An 18,240-nucleotide genomic window follows, 5' to 3' on the forward strand; every position below is an offset into this window, starting at 1 on the left:
TGTTTCCTTTCCCCCGCGCTTGCACAATTAGACCTAAAAGTTTTCCGAGAAAAAAAAGAAAATGTGCAAGATGAAAACTGTTCAAACAGTATCATTCATACGAGAGCTGCTCTTTGTGAAACAGATTCAACAGATCATCATGTGGGAGCAGCGCGCACCCTCGGCTGTTTTCACAGAGACAATACTACGCGACTGTGTGTTCCAAAGCCCCAGAGCCATTCACAGCAAAAAATGCACCAAAACGCATTCACTACGTATGACGGTGATTACATTGGAATGGCGGCTGATGGATGCCAGGAGTGTTTGCTTAAAACAATGAATCACAGTGGGAGCATTTGATTGGCTGGCATCTAAAACCCTGTCAGAAAACCCCCCGCAGAGCACAGTAGAGGGATATTTGCATGTTTGTCTTTGTTTGGCGTGTGATCGTGCATGGGTTCACATGTGTGCGTGACATGTCTGTCTTTATGTGTAAATCGATGTGCGAGTGTGTGGGAGGATGGAGCTGTGGGGGCATGTTTTGCATGCGCGTTTGCGTGCTGGCATGTGTCGCTGGTGCGTGTGCGCCTCTGAGTGACAGCGCGTGCACGCATGTGTGTGCGTGAGCGCAGCGAGCGCATGTGACGCAATGCTTAATTAAAGCATGTGCTCTTCTTGTTCTCTCACAAACTGGTCAGATGAAGCCTTAATTAATGAGCGCTGTTAATTAGACGAGAGAGAAAGTGAGAATGAAAGTGGGAGAGGCGGAGGAGGGGTGGGGGAGTCTGAGGTAGCGCTGGGAATGGGGGGGCTGTGTGGGTGAGAGGGGGGTTAAAGAAAGTATGTTTAGCGTGTTTGTGTTCATCTCCATGTTCGTCTGTCCCAGTTGTGTCATTCCTCAGAGCAGCAGAGCACCGAGGTTTGCTCTGCTCCATGTGTGCAGCCGCAAAACTCTGCTACAGCGAAACTCTCCCACTTCTTCTCCTCTACTCCCTCTACTCTTTTGTCTTCCTCTCGCCTCCTCTTCACCAACTTTTGCTCCCTCATTTTGCCAAAAATCTGTCTGCCTGTCTCTGCCCCGCTACCGACTTAATCATATCTTTCACCTTCCTGTTCTTCTTCTTCTTTTTTCTCTCACTCTTTTCATATGTTCTCACCCATTCACTCTCCCATTCTCCCATGTCTCACACTCCCCCTTTCTCCATCCCCGCCTTTCTCTCTCTCTCCCTGTCCTTCACCCTCCCTCCTAATCAGAGCCATATGTTGGAGAGGGAGGCAGGGAGATCTGACGATGGACATAATTGTGTTGAATGTAGACCGTGCGGTACAGTGTTGGGAGTCAGCCGTGTGCGTATGTATAAATTAAGTTTGCAAATGTTGCGTTTACTTGTGATTGGATGCAGTCACATGTGAGTCTCACACCACACGGGGCTGAGATTTCACAGCACTTCTGCCTGCACTTCTCCCCATGCTTTGGGTTTCTATAATCCCTCCATCGCTCCTGTCTTTCTGTCACCTTCATCTCTCCATCCTCTTAACACCTCTCCATTCACCACCTCTCTGCTTCCCCCTGGTGGATGTGATTATTCACACATTCTCATTCTTGTTGCACCCTCAGAGTCTAGAGCTTTGTAATGCATTTGGAATAGTTTTGGTGAAACGTGGCACGAGCAGTGACAGTGTGTGTGTATGTGTGTGTGGGCGCACGCACCCATGTCTGCTGTGCGACATGATTCAACAGTTGAATTTCTTTGCATTTTTCAACAACATATACATCCTCTCACTCAAATATCGCACATGCGGCAAAAACATTACTGTCGCGTATTGATGATCCTCTGAGTATTTATACCAGCATACGCTTGTACCCACACTATGCTGGAACACATCAGAATGAAACACTAACTACAATTAGACTTTAAAAATTGATACTGCAAGTCATCCTCCAAAATAATTGCATGAGATAGTGCAGCCCGCACCAAAATACTGATTCTAGTCTGGCCTGATGCATGCTGTGACATCATGTACTAATCTCTTTTTCTCTTGTTCTTTCTGCTCCACCCTCCTCCTTTCTTTTTTCTCCTTTCATTTCCCCCCACTCCGCATTTTCCTCCACCTTCTTCAACTCTTTGTCCCTTCCCCCTGTCTGTATCTCTATCTTTCTTTCTCTCACTCCAGCAACCATGGGCAAAAGACAGGAGCAGAGGGGAGAGGGAGAAGTATGTGAGCTCTCCACTGCAGTATTGATGACCCAATGATCCCCTGCAGAACAGAGCCAGTCAGGCAGACAGAGTGAGGCTCAACTCAGAATCAAAATCAGAATCAGTGCCATGATCGTTTGGTAAAAGCAACAAATTGAACAGGATATGAATGGTAAATGTTATCTAATGTTGTAATGCTGCTGTGTGGGTGGCACAGTTAATAGAGGAGAGTGCATCATGGATTAGGTTTATGGCCCATTGCCAAAAATGTTGACGATTCGATTTCACAATCGCAATTACATCTCTGCAAATTTTTCTACGTGTTCCATAATTTATGCTTAGCAAAAGCCATTTTTGGGGGTGGGGAGACTCATGGGGTTTGGATTAAATGTCTTAAATTCAAGGAGGAGGTTTTAACATATTTATGGGCTTACTTTTCAGTTGGTAATATTGTTTTCGTATCTGTCTTTAGGTTTTTGAGTCTTCTTGCCAGCTGTTAGAGGACGACAGCTACAAAGAAGAAATACCCATTTACATAAATCTGAAAACATCCATCTTTTCCCTGCCTCAGTGCCAGCAAAACTGTGTCCTGAATGAGTAGCTTATCAGATCACCTGCATTCAGGCCAAACTGGGGCTCCAGTGGGCTGTGGTGAGGCTCGGGCTGAAGAAAAGGGGTGTGTGCCGGGGCTCGAGGAGCTTGAAGCGCTCGAAGGAGCGGAGTTCTGGACCAGGGAGCTCACGCTCCAGGGGGGGTTCCAGGATCCTTCTCATGATGGACTGACGCTGGTAACATCCGACCACATTCCCTCCTCCTCTCCGTCTGCCCTGGCCAACGGCCTCCATCTTCAGAGGAGGCTGGGGCACAGCAGTTGCCGGCGGCGGCAGACAGAGACTCACACGACTGCTGAGACACATACGTTTGCAGAGACGTTTCGAAACATGCAAACACACATAGACCCAGATGTGCATGCACAGGCTTTTTCTCATGCAAATATGGAGAACTGTGGACTCACGGATGTGAACTCACACGCAGCTTCTGTAGGGCCAGAACTCTCCAAATCTCTTACACCAGAGGCCATACACTCACCGCAGCCCTTGTCTTTGGCGCTAGGCAATCATCCTGCCTCCACCAATCAGCTGGCAGCCCCGGTCCGAACTGCAGAGACAGACGTGCCCTCAACATTTTGTCCAGTCCCTGCTGGTCCAAACTCAAACACTGACTCCTCCCCACTTCCCATAGAGACAGAAAAAAAGTATGCACTCCGTAGCTCTGGACGTCCCCGCTTTCCCTGTCACCTGCGCAAATCCTCACGCCTCCGCAGAAGCATTGAGGATGGGGAAAAAAAAGCAGGGAGGGAAAAGGGAGGAGAGGAGGATGAGGAAGTATTAGAGGAAAAGATCTGGAGGGTAAAAGAGGAGGAGGTGGCAGTTGGTGATAAAGAAGAGCATTCATCTGTGGAGGCTGTTCTCCCTGCAGTTACCAGTCACACAGACACTGCTCTTGCTCTAACTGTACCTAAACCTGTTCCTAAAGCTATACCTAAACCTGGTCCCAGACTCGGCTATAGACCTGGACCTAAATCCAGGTCCAGGCCCTCAACGAAACCTGTTCATAAAGCAGGCCCTAAAAGTGTAATGAAACAGCGTCAGGCAGCCCAGGCTATCCACGATCACGCTACTCCTCATCTCTCATTTGGGAACATGCCCACAATCCCTGGATCTCTGCTAACGATGAAGGAGGAACCCGTTGCGGAGTTGAGGGTATGTCCTCCCAGTAATGGCAGACGTGGGCGTTTTGTTGGTGTAAGTTTATTTTTTAGTCACATATCGCTGCATCACCACTTCTTTTTGACATTACATATAACGTCATATTATTCACTAATGAACATTGAGTCAATTTGCTGTCGCAGCTGTTTTACCTTTGTGTCTGCTTTACAGGTGAGGAGGATTGTTGTCAAAGTGGCACGCATTCCAGTCAGCCTTAGCCGGCGACAGAAGAGCTACAAAATTTCTAATCTGGAAACGATCACGGGGACGGAAAAGAGTAATGATGGCAACGTGGAGGGCTCAGAGGCAGCCCGAGAGCCAACTGCGCTCCTCCGAATGAAAAACAACGGAAAGAGTGTGATGGTGATGTTCCCTCCCGGAGAGCTCCCTGTTATCCTCAAACGCAGGCGGGGACGACCGCCTAAACAGCCCCTGCCAGGAATACAGGGGGAGCCTCCAAATGCTGGGAACCCTGGTGGTAATGGAGACCAGTCCAAGAAGCCCCGAAGGCGGCGACGGACTAAACTCCCTTATCCTTATCCATCCTATGTTAATGACACGAATGATGTGAAAACCGAATATGGGGATGTTCTCTCCAAACTGGCCTTTTTAAACCGCCAGCCTCCTGTGACTGGCCGCTGCTCCCCCCCTCGTTGCTGGACACCTAGTGAGCCAGAAAGTTTTCATACCCCCTCAGAAAACCCTGGAATATCCACCCTGCTCCACCGGCTCACTGGGTTTAGACGCCCACGGGGTGGCAGAGGAGGAGGTGTTGGACGGGGAGGAGGAGCAGCAGGGGGGATCGGAGGCAGAGAGTGTAATAAGAGCACCTTCAGTGACTTCTTTGAATCTATCGGAAAAAAGCGGAAACTGAGCCCCCTGTCTGAGCATGGATTACCTAGGAAAAGAGGGAAGGGTGTGGGTGGAGGTGGGGTGGGCAGAGGAGGCGGTGTAGTAGGAACAGTGCCTGGGGGTGAGAAAATAGTCAGGAGGAGACGTATGAAAAAAAATGGTGCATTCAAAGGGAGTGGGGTGTCCATGGGGCAAGACTGGCCCAATGGGGCAGGTGGCTGGGGTGAAGAGGGACCTATGGATAAACAGAAAGGCTTGGGTGGGTATCAGCTCTGTGGAACTCCAAGGGGGGGCTTCTCCTCCTGTGAGCTTGGACGGGGAGGTGCCTACAGCAGCCCAGGTGGGAGCAGAGGGGTTGGGCCAGCTGGGGAGGACTCACAAGGCCTCTTCGCTGGTTATTTCCGATCACTGCTCGACTCTGATGATTCCTCGGACCTGCTGGACATCTCCTCCGCACAGTCTGACCCCCGCAAAGCTTCATCTACCCCTGGATACGAGCCATCCAGCCCAGCTACCAGTCACAACTGGTCTACCGCATTCTCTAAGTGGAGCACTAAGGGTGCAAGTTCTGGGGCGGAGGGTTCAGGCCAGACACCTGGCTCCTCAAGCAGGCCTCCATATAGCTATGCCAGCCTTGCCCAAACATCCCCCACCACTTCTACCTATCCTAAATCCACTCCTCCATCTCTCTCACACTCTCCTAGCTCCCCCCATCCCGCCTCTTATGGCCACTACTCTTCTGGCTACTCCTGCTCCTCTCCTGTGGTGCCACAGAGATCCTCAGACTGCAGCTGGTCTGGTAACAACATTGGCAAGGCCAACCCTGTCGGTCCAATGGGTTATTCTAGCTATCAAGCCACAGCCAAGCGGGGCTACGGTGGATATCCAAGTGCAAGTCATTCCTCTGCAATGCGGGGGGACTCAACAGGGCCGACGTCACCTGGAGGAGGATACATGTCTGTGGCCAAAAGTAGCCCCTTCAGCTCCTCCTCCCTAGAGGGTTACAAACAATACAACCCCAATCAGTGGAACTTCAGGTAAATCACTTCTACCACTCAGGTGTCATTAAAAGAAATCCTACATTAACTAATGGAAGTAAATCTTAAATTATCACACAAACATTTGACTTGGTTTTAATGAAACTTAAATGTAAATGTAGGTAATTAAATATTTTATTTGACAATAAACAAAAAAAAGGTGCAAATCAGGCTTTTAGATATCTGAAAAACCCGATCACGTCTGATGATTATATTTCTCACAATATAAGGCGGGCATTTCTCACAATGCCCGCCTTGTGAAAATTAAAATTTTGGCTAAATATTCCTCATCCTTACCCAGCTTACAAGTGCACTGTCATAGCCTGCCACTGAGATTTCTCCTGTTACTGATTTGTGAAACTGCAACAAAGAGCAGTGAAAACTCTTTTGCACAAATACTGCTTAAGTGTTTTTATTTATTGTATAATACATGTTGGTATTCTTATTATTTATTTTTTTCAGACAAGGTTACAGTGGCTGGTCAACAGACAGCTTTGGACCTCAGTACCATGGCTATAGTGAATATGGATCCAATGAGTCCAAAGACATCTTGGATATCTCAAACTACACCCCCCAGAAGGCCAAGCGACAACCTTTCCCTGAAAGTTTGTCAGAATCTTCTTCTGACTCTTCACATCTTGGCTCCACAGCCACTAATAGTGGCCCTAGTTCCACATGTGGCACGTACAAACAGAATGAGGTTGTTTCTGTTAGTGGAGAAGGGGGCCAGTCAAGTCTGTCCAGCCTGGAGAAGCTGATGATGGACTGGCATGAGAGTGCCTCGGGACCTTCTTATAACTGGAGCCAGAATGTCCTCTTCCAGGGCGGGGGGACCAACAAACCCGGCCGCGGTCGCAGGAAACGGACTGAGCCACATTTAGAAAAAGAAGGAGTTTCTGCTTTGCACTCTGATTCCCCATCCAGTCCCTCACCAACACCTGCTCCTGGACCTAAGCGCGGAGGGGTCGGAGGACGGGGCAGGGGGTCGAGAGGAGGCAGAGGAGGTCTGTCTCCCTGTCAGAGGGAGAGGCCAGCGGGATCCAAAGGGAGGGGCAAGGCTGCGTCTACGTCAGCGGTGGGACCAGCGGTGTCTGCTGTAGGTCCAGAGGGGTCCGGGCTGTTTCAGGAAGGGCTGGATTATTACAGTGGAGACAGTAGCAGCCTTTCTCCTTTGGCCACTCCTAATCCTGCGCCACCTTCCAGCTACCTCCAGGACCCCTGTGAGTACCCCTCCCCCTATTCTGCCCACCCCTCCACACCATCCTCTGAGGAGCGATATCCGGCCTTATACCCTGGAGAATCCTCCTCTTCCCTCTCACCCAGTGTTTCCTCTCCCCCTTATCCACCCAAGCCCACCCCTCCTCCACACCAGTCCTACCACCTTGTCCCCTCCAGGACCTTCTCCCCCTCTTGCTCCCCCTCACCACGGCTAACACCCCACTGCGGCACTGCACTCAGTCCCTCGCACCGCCCCCCTCTGAAAGACCCCCAGTTTTCGCAGTACGACTCGCCCAGCTACTGCAGCTCCCCCTACTGGTACGGACAGACATCGCACAGCGGCAGCCCAAGCCCACACGCTCACTCAAATACAGCTGTGCACGCACACAGCAACCCGCACGCAAGTCCACATGGGAGCACACCGGCTAATTCGCTCTCTAGCCCAAATGCAAACACGCACACACATCTGACTCCAACTCCGCACGACGCACATCATCCCAGCACACAGCCCCACCTGAGCTCACACACAAACACGCATCCAACATCGCACCTACAGAGCAGCCCTCTCTCGCACTCCAACAATCAACCCCACCTCAATGCACACACCAACCTCAACACCCACCTCCCTTCGCATACACACTCCAACCCCAGCCCCGGCCTCCATTGCCATGCAACACCTATGCTTTATGAGGAGCGCAGCCCTCCCGCCGCCATTACCCCACACAAGCGGGATATGACCTCCCACGCCATGAGCACGGGCCATCGGCAGGGGCCCTTGCCTCACTCCCCGTACCCCAAACCTCCCCTGGACTCCTCGCCCCATCAGGAGGACACTAGTGGCTACTCTGTGCCCCAGCAATCCTACCAAGGCATGGGACACCGCTACCCCTCCCAGGCGGCTCAGGGTGGCGGGGTGCTGTGCCAGCTCCTGGACCCAGCCGGTGATGACAGCTTCAGCGTCACAAGCCTGTAACGGCAGGTGAGTGACTGTCGAGGACAACGTAGGTATGGAAAAGGGTGGAAATGCATAAATAGATCCATAAACTGTTAAGCAATGAATGTTACATAATATTCAACTGGATGTAGAAGCAAAATCTTTTTTTTATTACTGTTTTGTTATTATTAGATTTACCCCATAAACATGATCATAAAAGGCCAATTCATATCTTCAGTGTATCTAGAACACCAACAGTAAAGGCAGCTTAAAAGACGATGTGTGCTGATAGCACTTATTTGCAGAGCAACACTAACAACAGTATTTTTGTCCAATGATAAATGGAACAGGTCACCTTTTAGTAATAACCCATCAAAAACAATTTAAGCCTCGTCGTGCGAAGCTTATATCTGTGTGCATGAGCAATTTTGTGCCAAGCAACTTTTACAGTAAAAGACGCTACCTTTAATCTGTTTTTGAGCTAATGGGGGGAAAGGACATCAATAATAAAATTGTTTCTTTTCTTTTTTTTAGATCTAAGATACAAAATACTTTAAAAAGGGTGTAGGATGGTCTCAAACCAAACCAAACAATGCTAAAGACATGGGTTCAAAGTTGCATGTTTGAGCCCTGCTCTGCACACTCTCTAGAACCACATTTGCACATTCTTTTTGCCAATTTAATGGAGGTTACAGGTGAATTTGAATGTGTTTTGCTGCAGTTTGTATTTCAAAACCTCTCTAGCTTGTTAAACCCCATATATTTATCTTTAGGCTGAAATGCAAAAGTGCAATTTTCATCAAAATGGACACATCGCTCTGACTAAAATATCCTAAAAATCTTTGTTTTTTTAATAGAAAGTGTCTCATATTACTTTTATTGTCTCTTCTGATCTCTTGTTGTCTCTCCCTCTCTCCGTTTTCCTTTCAGGTGCATTCGATTCAAGCTTTTACAGATTTGCAAACATTTTTTCTTTTTCTTTTCTTTCTTTTCCTTTTTTTAAGGGGACTTCTTTGTGAGGGACTGCGAAATGAAGGGTGAGAATTTAGCTGCCAGCTTTTGGACAGTTAAAGCTTTAATTCTCCAGCACTGACAATCAAGATCAACTCACGTACTCGAGCATGCACATACACAAATGCACACGCACGCGCAAACGCGAGACACGCTTGCGCGGATTTGTTCACTACCTAAACATGACCACATGAAGTCGTACGTGTGCGCACTCACACGCTGGAATGAGGGAACGGCCAGGAGGAGCTGACAGATGAATACCAGACGCTGACGGACAAAGACAAACCTATCTCCTCATCCCTTGGAGTCCTGCTGTGATACATGGAGGACTCTGTTTCCCTTAGAAGTCTAACTCACCAAATCTTTGCGTTATTTATTTTATTTTTTCCCTGTATCTGCAATGTGGGCAAACTAAGATCACACTACTCGCTCTTTCTCTCTGTGTTTATTTCCCCTGTTTTCTCTCCTCCTCTGCTAAACCAGCAACTGTGTTCTGCTCTCAGCTCTGCATTTCTGTCTTGTGCCCAAACTCGAACCGCATCTGAGCCCGAATCAACTTTTGAAATGCCATAAGCCTAGCAAATGTCCCTCTCTGTGCACTCCTTGTGTTGTGTCCCATAAGAGAAAAAGTGGACTCAATCAGTTTCTGCTCTTGAAATACCAGCATCTGTACATATGACTCCAGCTCCAAGCCAGGGGGCCTCTCTTTCGCTGTGAAGGCCCATCATCAACTTGCCCTCCTCTGCGTTCTGCCATGGTTTCTCTGCTCTGTGGGGTGGGTGGGAGGGAGGGGTGGGGGGTTGGGGATACTGCAGCATGGAGACTTAACATCCTGTGTTTTGCTGTTTTAACTACAAGGGAAAGAGACATTGAAATTACACAACGGCCCCAAAGAGACTCTTGTTTTCTCTGTGTGAGTTTGAGACGGAGCGGCTGCGTTCGTGTGACATGCATGTTTTTGTGTGTACGTGTGCCTACATGTGCGTGTATGGGCGTGTGCGTGTGTGTGCCTGTGGGGTCAAAAGGAGTGAAGCTTCCCAGACACCAAAGTCTTGGCGGGGCCTAATTCTTTCTTTCACTCTCTCCCTTCTTTTTTCTGTGGTCTTGTGTTGTTTGGTGGTTTTTGTGATGAAAAAAAATAAATAAATTGTATATCTGTCTGTTACATATCATGTATGTATCTGAGGTGCAAAATATTTAAATACACATTCTGTTCTTGCCATTGGTAATCTCGTCTATAGCATTGAGCTTCTTTGCCGGATTAAGGGGGGAGGTGTGAGTGTGTTTGTGTGTGGCTGTGTTTTAGAGCCTCCCTGAGTATTGGGCTTTGCCCAGGCTGTCTGGGACTGTGAGCGAGTGTGCGAGCGAGCGAGTTCACTCAAGGACACAATTCGACAGGGAGTGAAAGGGAGGGGAGGAGAGGAATAGATGGTGGGGAGAGAGCAGGGGAGGATACGTTGGAGGGAAAAGAAAGAAACCAGACTGAGGAAATCAGAAAAAGGTGTTGAATTGGTTCTTAAAGCCATTAAAACAAAACAAAAAAAATGCGCAAAATTGTAGTTTCACAATTCATCCAAATAAGGAAATGTTTTAAAGCAAGCAACCAAAGACTGCTGGTACAGGAGAGAGCTGACAGGAAAGGAACCCATGCCTATTTCATGCCCTCGCAGGGAAACTTGCTACTATACGGCAAATACTGTACATCTGCAGCTTGTGTATATGCATGTGCATGCCAGACAGAGAATTAGAGAGAAAGAAAGCAGATGGGCTAAGTTTACTGGCTGCATTTTGTGTACAGTTTGTCAACAGACTGACTAAATAGACTCAGACATGGCCGGAGGAAATGTGTTTGCTGTGACATTCCACTGTATGGTGGAAGGGTGCACGAACTGTCAACAACATTACATGACAGACCGAGAGGGGGATGGTGCAGAGCGACAGCTCTCTTTCAGACTTTTCTTTTGTGTGGCATTTCTATAAAACACTGCAATTTCATTTATATGCAACTGCTTCGTTTTTGTGTGTGTTTAATTTAGGGAAAATCGCAGCCAATTTCATCCCACACCAGAAGCAAATCTAATAACAATAATCTGTCATTATCGGTACAATAATTTCTCAAGTTAAGCAGAGGTAACACTAGAAGCCATCCATTTCTATTATTTAGCATATTTGTGGACATTTTAGGGGTTTATTAATGAAAATGTCCTAAACTATATCATGGAAACACATTTATATAATTGCATCATTTTACTCAGATGCCATTCATTTTGTATTTATACTCCAGCATACAAGAAAGAACCTAAAATTACTTAAAACTGGGTTAACACACCGATAAGTATGGTTTGTGATAAATAGATGTATAGAATATGAAGATTTCTGATGCCAAGTAGCCTAGGACATTAATGTGGAGCAAAATGAGCATTTAGAGTTCTAGTATAAACTTTCCAAACTTCAATAAAAGTACAGACCACAGGCAGTGATTGTGCATCTTAAATATGACAGCCTGGAGTTTTATTTATTTATTCAATATTTTTTAATACCCTAATAATAAATTTATATGACTCACACTGGTATGGTGGAAGAATATCAGTAGTTGGTCATCTTTTTGATAAATAAAGCATTTATTTTTACGGTAGAGGTGGCCTGTTTGCCCATTATAAAAACGAAATGGTGTTTTTCTTTAATCCTACATGCCTGTTAATTATAACCTAGTTACTTATAGGTTAAATAAAGCGGGGGTCACTGTGTCAATAAGGCCACCGCTGACCGAGGAATGCGCTTCGTCATCAGCAACTTTCCCCTGGGGATAACGAGAAGGAGGAGGTCGCGGAGGAAAGTGGAGGAGGGGAGTTCTCAGCTGGGACTTTCCTCTGCCCTCCAGGAAAACCGAAAAAAAGGGTAAAAAAAAAAAAAAAAAAGTTAAATCACAGGGCACAGCGCCGGAGATGTTCGCCGGAGCCGTCGCGGAAGTGGAGGTATGCGGACCTGTGCGCCGTGGAGGGGCCGCTGCGGTGTCTCCCTCCGCTCGGGAGTACTACTCCTCTTAATCCCACCGTTTCTCCTCGCGCTCCAGCTCCTTGTCGTCGGGTCACTTTTACCTGGAGTCACGCGGGTGTGGATGGGGTTAGAGGAGCGGGACGGAGGGGTCGCCTTTTCCGTTATCAGCATTCAACCGAAGCGGAGCTCACGGCATCGGGGGACGCCCGGTGTGGCTGAGGAGGAGGCAGAGGTGGACGACGGGCAGAGGAGGGGGGAGGGGGCAAGAGCGTACGAGGACGAGAACGAGATGCACTCGCGCCAGGTTCGTAAAGAAGTAGGGAAATAAGTTTATGCGTGGAATGTTTTATTATAGTACACGTGTAAATGTTTTGGGATGACTTGCATTTTTAATTTTAACTTAAATTACCAATATATTAAATTTATGAATGAAGTTTAGAAATAATTTAAAAAATGAACTAAGTGGGAGACAGATACTGGGATCACTGGGATTCAACAGGACTGCCACCCTGCTGCTGCTGCTGTGGCGTCCTCATCCAGTTCATTTATTATGCTGGGCCAGTTTGTGCACGACTCCCTGCATGATTACAGGCATGATGGGACAGGTGAGGGCAGGGGGCGCAGCTCAGCGCTGACCCCACATCAGAGAGAGATGACAGCTGTTCCCGTCTTTCTGTCTTTGCCCTTCAGCTGCAGAGTGCTACAGCCTCCATCTGTGTTTGTGTGTAGGTGCATCTGTCCCCTCTTCACCTCTCACTCCTCTCGCTTTCACTCTGCTCTTCTCTCACTGTCTCTTTATCTGCCCAAGGCTAAACTCTGACTCATTCTAGTGAATCATCACCTCCTCCCCCCCCCCCCCCCCCCCCCCCACACACACACACACGCTCCCCACAGAGGTTGCCATGGTGACCAAAAGGTTCATTCTGAGTTAGGTGGGGTGCAGATTGATGGTGATGGTGGGGTTGTGTGTGCAAACGTGTGTTTGTATGTTACACCGCCTTAGGCAAATACCAGCAGGACGGAGGTCAGTGCCTGTGACCTGGCTCCTCTGCACTCCTACCTGGGCACTCGCACACTTTACTGCTATTCCTATACATTATTTAACCACATTCAGAATTCTCTTGGATGTGTTGGTATTCCTTGCGCTGGAGTATATATAAATATACATGTCATGCATGTTCCCAGGTGGGACCCAGAGCATTGGAAGTGCAGCTGTGGGCAGCAGGCGAGCCATCCTTCACAACAGAGCTCAATCGAATCATCTCATATATCACAAGGCCACAGGTAGGCTGCGCAGAGCACCATCCAAAATGCTGCAGTGAAAAATGTTTCCTTCACAAAGTTATCCGAAACTGAAAGAGCAAAAATAATCAGAGGGTTTGAAATGTCTGAGAGTGATTTCAAAACTCCCTAACATCATTTACTTTATGTAATGCAACCTGAAGTCTGGTAATTTTTTTAACCGTTTACGGGACTGTAGAACAATGAGACTATAGTAAGCCTACAGCATAACACACATTTCACAAGATTACAGATAAGCAATGAGAAATAACAGGATGAATACAACTTGAAGTTATAAAGGACTTGTATGTGCAGTAATACACATCGAATGTCGAATGCACAAACTTTTGGCTTGTGACCCTTTAAAAAGTGTCTGCTATATTTCACGAGAAAAGTCAAGGAAGAAAAATCAGGTTTTTATTTGCAGACGGCTTTCTTCATCTTTCCTGTCTGTTTAAAAATCTGGTCTCATGACACCCCCCCCCCCCCCCCCCCCCCCCCAGGGTTATCTTCTGACCCCTTGGAGAGGTCCCAGCCCTTAGGTTGGAAACCACTGGTCCAATAAATAACGCACTCCCTGAAGGCTGCACTCCAGCTCAGTGGGGGCTTCACATTTTTGTAGCCAGGAGTTAGACCTTGCCAAGCCTTAACAGAAATCAATAAAGAAAAGCAACTTCACTTTTTTGACTACTACACTTCTTTGACTGCAGTCGAGTGTGGGGGGTTAACATAGCAGTAATATGATCAGTCAGGCACTGTCAATATGCTGCCAGCAGAAATCTACCATATCTGGAGCCAGTAAGGACTTTTTGTTCCAGACAGGAAACTCCCAAACAAGAGACAAAACTTACGCAACACCAAGTGCTGGAGAACTGGGAAGGAAAGTTATATATGGAAGAATTTAAAAAACTGCTCCTAGTGTGCTGATTTAGTTTGGTATTATTTAAAGGGGCTTGATAATGCTCCATGTTTTTATTCTCAGACTTAAATGAATTCTTATGTATTTCATACTATACCTCAGGGAAGCATGTTAGTTCACCTTCTGTGTCTCACTTAGAGCCAGCTTTCTTGTGATTGGCTGCCCCTCACAAAGTGTTTTGAATTGCAGGTGGGTGGGGCATCAGTGTTTGAGATGACTGTATAAGGATAGCCAGTCGGTGACATTACAACAGAGCTGTTTGAAACCTTAAACTTTCCCTGACTGCATGACTTGAAACTTTCACCGTGCTTAATGTGAGCACAAAGCAGGAGCAGCATATGTGACAGAAAACAAGACAAAAGCAGAAACAGTCCCCGTTAATTATTCAGAGCAACAAATTAAAGCATCTCACGTGTGGCCTTTTTAAACAGCCGCTATCAAATTATGAGTTTATCGTTAAACAATTCTGTTTTATTCAAAGTTATTTCGAGCCATGACTCTGCAATGTTCTCACAAATTACACAATTCTGGCCACTTTTCTGAACAACTTCTCCTTCCTTAGCTTCCCCTCTTCTCATTTGAATGCTAATTCTGTGTCGCGCTGTTTCCAGACCTCCATCCAGCCCGTCTTATGTGACTCTTTCCTCTTGTCTGTCCCCAGATGAACTGCTCCAAGGTTTTATCTCCAGGGCGGGCTCAGCCAGCACAGAGCCCTGCAGCGCCAGCCCATTGGCTGCTGTGTGCTGAGGACTGGCTCCTTCCAGCTACACACAAAACGTGTGTCGCATATTCCTTCAGGTGTGCCACTCGTCTGAGCCTTATGTCAATGCACGTGCTGCTATGCATTCTTATCACCGGTTCAGTTGGAATAAACAATGCAATGCATATTTAATCATGCATGCAATAATGTTCAAACGGCCTTTGCCTTCCTTCCTGTCTTTATATGTCTGTCTTTGTCTCTGTAGCATGGATGGGGGAGATGCAGACTTTCTGAAGACTGTGTCGGGGCTGGGATGTGAAATACACTGTTTTGATCCCAGCAACTCTAATGCATCTGGTGGTCACCTTGGCAACAGTTTGGCTAGTAACCATGGCAATGGAGGCGTGGTCAGCCAGCACAAGATGTGGCTTGAGTGGCGAGCTCCAAAGAAGCGCGCGCACAAGAGGAGAGGAAACCCGGGTGGTGTTTCTCAGACACTGGCAGACATCATGGCAGCTCTGGGACATCACACAGTAAGACACGCACGCATGCACACACACTGAAATGTAGAGAAACAGTGCCAAACAAACATACCTTAGAGTCTTTTCACCCCAACATACCCTGAAAGCTCTTTTACTCAGATGTTCCCATAGCAACAGGGCTCTGCGCCATCTCTGGCTACCATGGCAACAGTTTAAGTGAATGAATCACCCAATTGCTTCCTGCAGCCACAAGAGGGAACTGCATACCTGGAGTTTGATTATATGCGGGGTGACAGAATAGCAAGCATTCCAATACGTTCATCTATAACTACTTAGTGCCACAGCATGGAATTAAAATATACAATAGCTTCATGTAAGCAATAGCGCCACCATAGGTGGAGAAATGATCAAATGAGTGGGTTAAATTTTGGGGGGGGGGGGCTAAACTTTCTCGCTGTTAGATGGACAAGGAAAATTCGAACACAGCTGTCTGGATTCAGTGGATGACGCAGAGGAGATTGATACAGACCGTGCACATTTGTTGCATTTGTTAACACTTTTGACTTTCTGTTATTCAGATTTCATCCAAAAATAACCAAACGTGGTGCACAAGATGTTTGGACAACTCAGGACACTGCTCATGTGTTTAATTAGAGGTTTCATGTATTGTTTCCCCCTGATTGGACAAGCAAATCAATTCTGACTGCTTCAGTGCCTGATTGCCTCCAGTTTGATCCAAATTTGGTTCAAGTATGTAGAGCCCATGACGCAGACTACACAAGTGGCTGCCATTGCCAGCTTTTAAACCTGTGTGGCTCAGTTGTTCCGACATTTATGACCGACAGTGCTGTTAATTAAATCTACTGTGATTAACCAGATTTTTTGTGAAAGCTGAGTTCAATTTTACTCGTCACACTCAGTTCTGATTACACTCAGACCCGTTGAATCAAAAAAATCACTTAAATACGGCCTGTCTAACAAAGTGAAGTGAACATGACACGTTCACTTCACAATCTAAGGAAGCAACTGTGAAACAAAGTCATTGACGCATATCAAAGCCATTTCTAAAGTTTTGGGTCTCCAGTGAACCATGATGAGAGTCATTATTCACAAATGGAGAAAACTTGGAGCAGTGGTGAACCTTCCTAGGATTGGCCGGTCTACCAAAATTACCCCAAGAGCGCATCAACGACTCATCCAGGAGGTCACAAAAGAACCCGGAACAGCATCTTAAGAACTACAAACCCCTCCAATGTGACTGAATTAAAACTACTCTTCAAAGAAGAGTGGGCTAAAATTCCTAGTACTAATTTCTGCTGCATGCTAAACGGGGAGGGCAACAGACTCAACATTTTACGTATTGTTCTATTTTGTGACTTTTTAGCTTGTAAGGATGTATTTTCAACAGTTGCAAGTGAGCTGCAAGCGATTTCTCCAAGAACTGCAGCTAATAATTCTATTAATCAATATTTGACTGTATATGATTGTATGATTACAAAGCAGCAGGGCCACTATGGAAAGTAGTAATATGGTAAATGAACTGATATTTTGAACATTCAGAACACTTTCTCATTACAAGCCTGGTCACCCATTCACATATATGTTCACACTCCAACGGATGCATCGGGCGAAACTCTGGGTTCAGTTTGACATACAGACTAGGGGATGCAGGGATTGGCAGAAGACCTGTTCTATCTGCTGAGCCACAGCCCCCCTCATAGCATGAATATATCCTAATAAACTATCATTAAACATATAGACGGTGCTGGGAATTGTTCTTAGTAAAGCTGAGCTGATTTCAGTACCATCCCAATTCAGATCAGCTGATAAAGCCGTTTTTTTTTACAGTGCTTTTGCATGCTGACAGGAAATTCTGTTCCTGACTTAATCAGTGTCTTTTCTGTTGTTGCTAAAAGCCTGCTTTGTTCTGTATCTGGTGTTTTGCTAACTTAGGCTTCCTATGTGCTTGGGAGGGTGGGGAGGTGCTAGACCAGAGCCGTACTTTCCTCTGTTCTTTCTTCTCCTTAGGTTCACTTCCTGTATGCTGACCTGCTAAGCGGCGAGTGGCGCGTTTTTCAGAATTGGATCGAGGCAGGAACTCTACAGAATGTCCACCATCTTGTTGCTAAGGTGCACCTGCAGTGGGCAGGGTTTGAGGTGGGCGGAAGGGATGAGGAAGTGCTCCGCTATTGGTTCAGTGTCCTTCAAGGTCTTCAAGCTTGTGGACTCAAGCTGGTTCACAGCTCTGCAGGAGAGGGTCACAGTGTCCTTAAACAGACAGTAGCAAATGCTCACAGCTCCTACACACTCAGCTGGGTAAACACACAACACTGAGACTCACACACTGCTGGATGAAGCTGCGCACACATTATCCAAAGAGGGGGAAGCAGCTAGTGAAGTTTCCTGTTTTTCCTGGGATTTCAGGCATACACAGTTCTTCACATGACAACTCCCTCTAGTGGACATGAAGAAATCTGCAGCTAAAGGGTACAGCCAACTCTGAAATGGAAACTGTATTTATGTTTAAAACAGCATTTTCTTGTATCCAAATACTGAGAAGAAGAAGGGCTTGTTGTTTTAACCAAGTTAGAGGCCAAATAATAACAACTATTTTCAACTCATATAGACTGTACTGTGTCACAAAGGACGTATATATGTTCCAACTATTTCTGAATGCAAAACAACTGTCTGACAGACTATTCTTTATTTTACAGTTGTACCATAAAGCTGTGTTTTGTTTTGTTTTTACCAATGAATCCCAAAATGCAACCCTTTGACCCGAGTCTGATCCAACAGGTTAACTTCTTTGAGTACATCACTGTAAGCCTTAATTACTTATACGTGCAATAAAATTTTACATCGA

At 46.7% G+C, this 18,240-nt stretch overlaps 2 protein-coding genes across 2 annotated transcripts; both read left to right on the forward strand.

Annotated features, from left to right (window-relative positions):
* Positions 1-2,770: 2,770 nt before the first annotated feature.
* ahdc1 (AT hook, DNA binding motif, containing 1) lies at positions 2,771-8,026 on the forward strand. Its single transcript, XM_085346724.1, has 3 exons — positions 2,771-3,982; positions 4,118-5,835; positions 6,298-8,026. The coding sequence occupies exons 1-3, from the start codon at positions 2,771-2,773 to the stop codon at positions 8,024-8,026; spliced, it is 4,659 nt and encodes a 1,552-aa protein (XP_085202850.1).
* A 3,949-nt stretch (positions 8,027-11,975) lies between these two features.
* On the forward strand, positions 11,976-17,940 carry LOC146609816 (putative methyltransferase-like protein 24). Its single transcript, XM_085346798.1, has 5 exons — positions 11,976-12,299; positions 13,181-13,279; positions 14,857-14,993; positions 15,161-15,428; positions 17,406-17,940. The coding sequence occupies exons 1-5, from the start codon at positions 11,976-11,978 to the stop codon at positions 17,709-17,711; spliced, it is 1,134 nt and encodes a 377-aa protein (XP_085202924.1). The 3' UTR covers positions 17,712-17,940.
* Positions 17,941-18,240: the final 300 nt, after the last annotated feature.

This window comes from Diplotaxodon limnothrissa, linkage group LG22, assembly GCF_057381915.1.
Source record: "Diplotaxodon limnothrissa isolate DT_005_m linkage group LG22, D_limnothrissa_male_GT1.1, whole genome shotgun sequence".
In the NCBI taxonomy this organism is placed as follows: Eukaryota; Metazoa; Chordata; class Actinopteri; order Cichliformes; family Cichlidae; genus Diplotaxodon; species Diplotaxodon limnothrissa.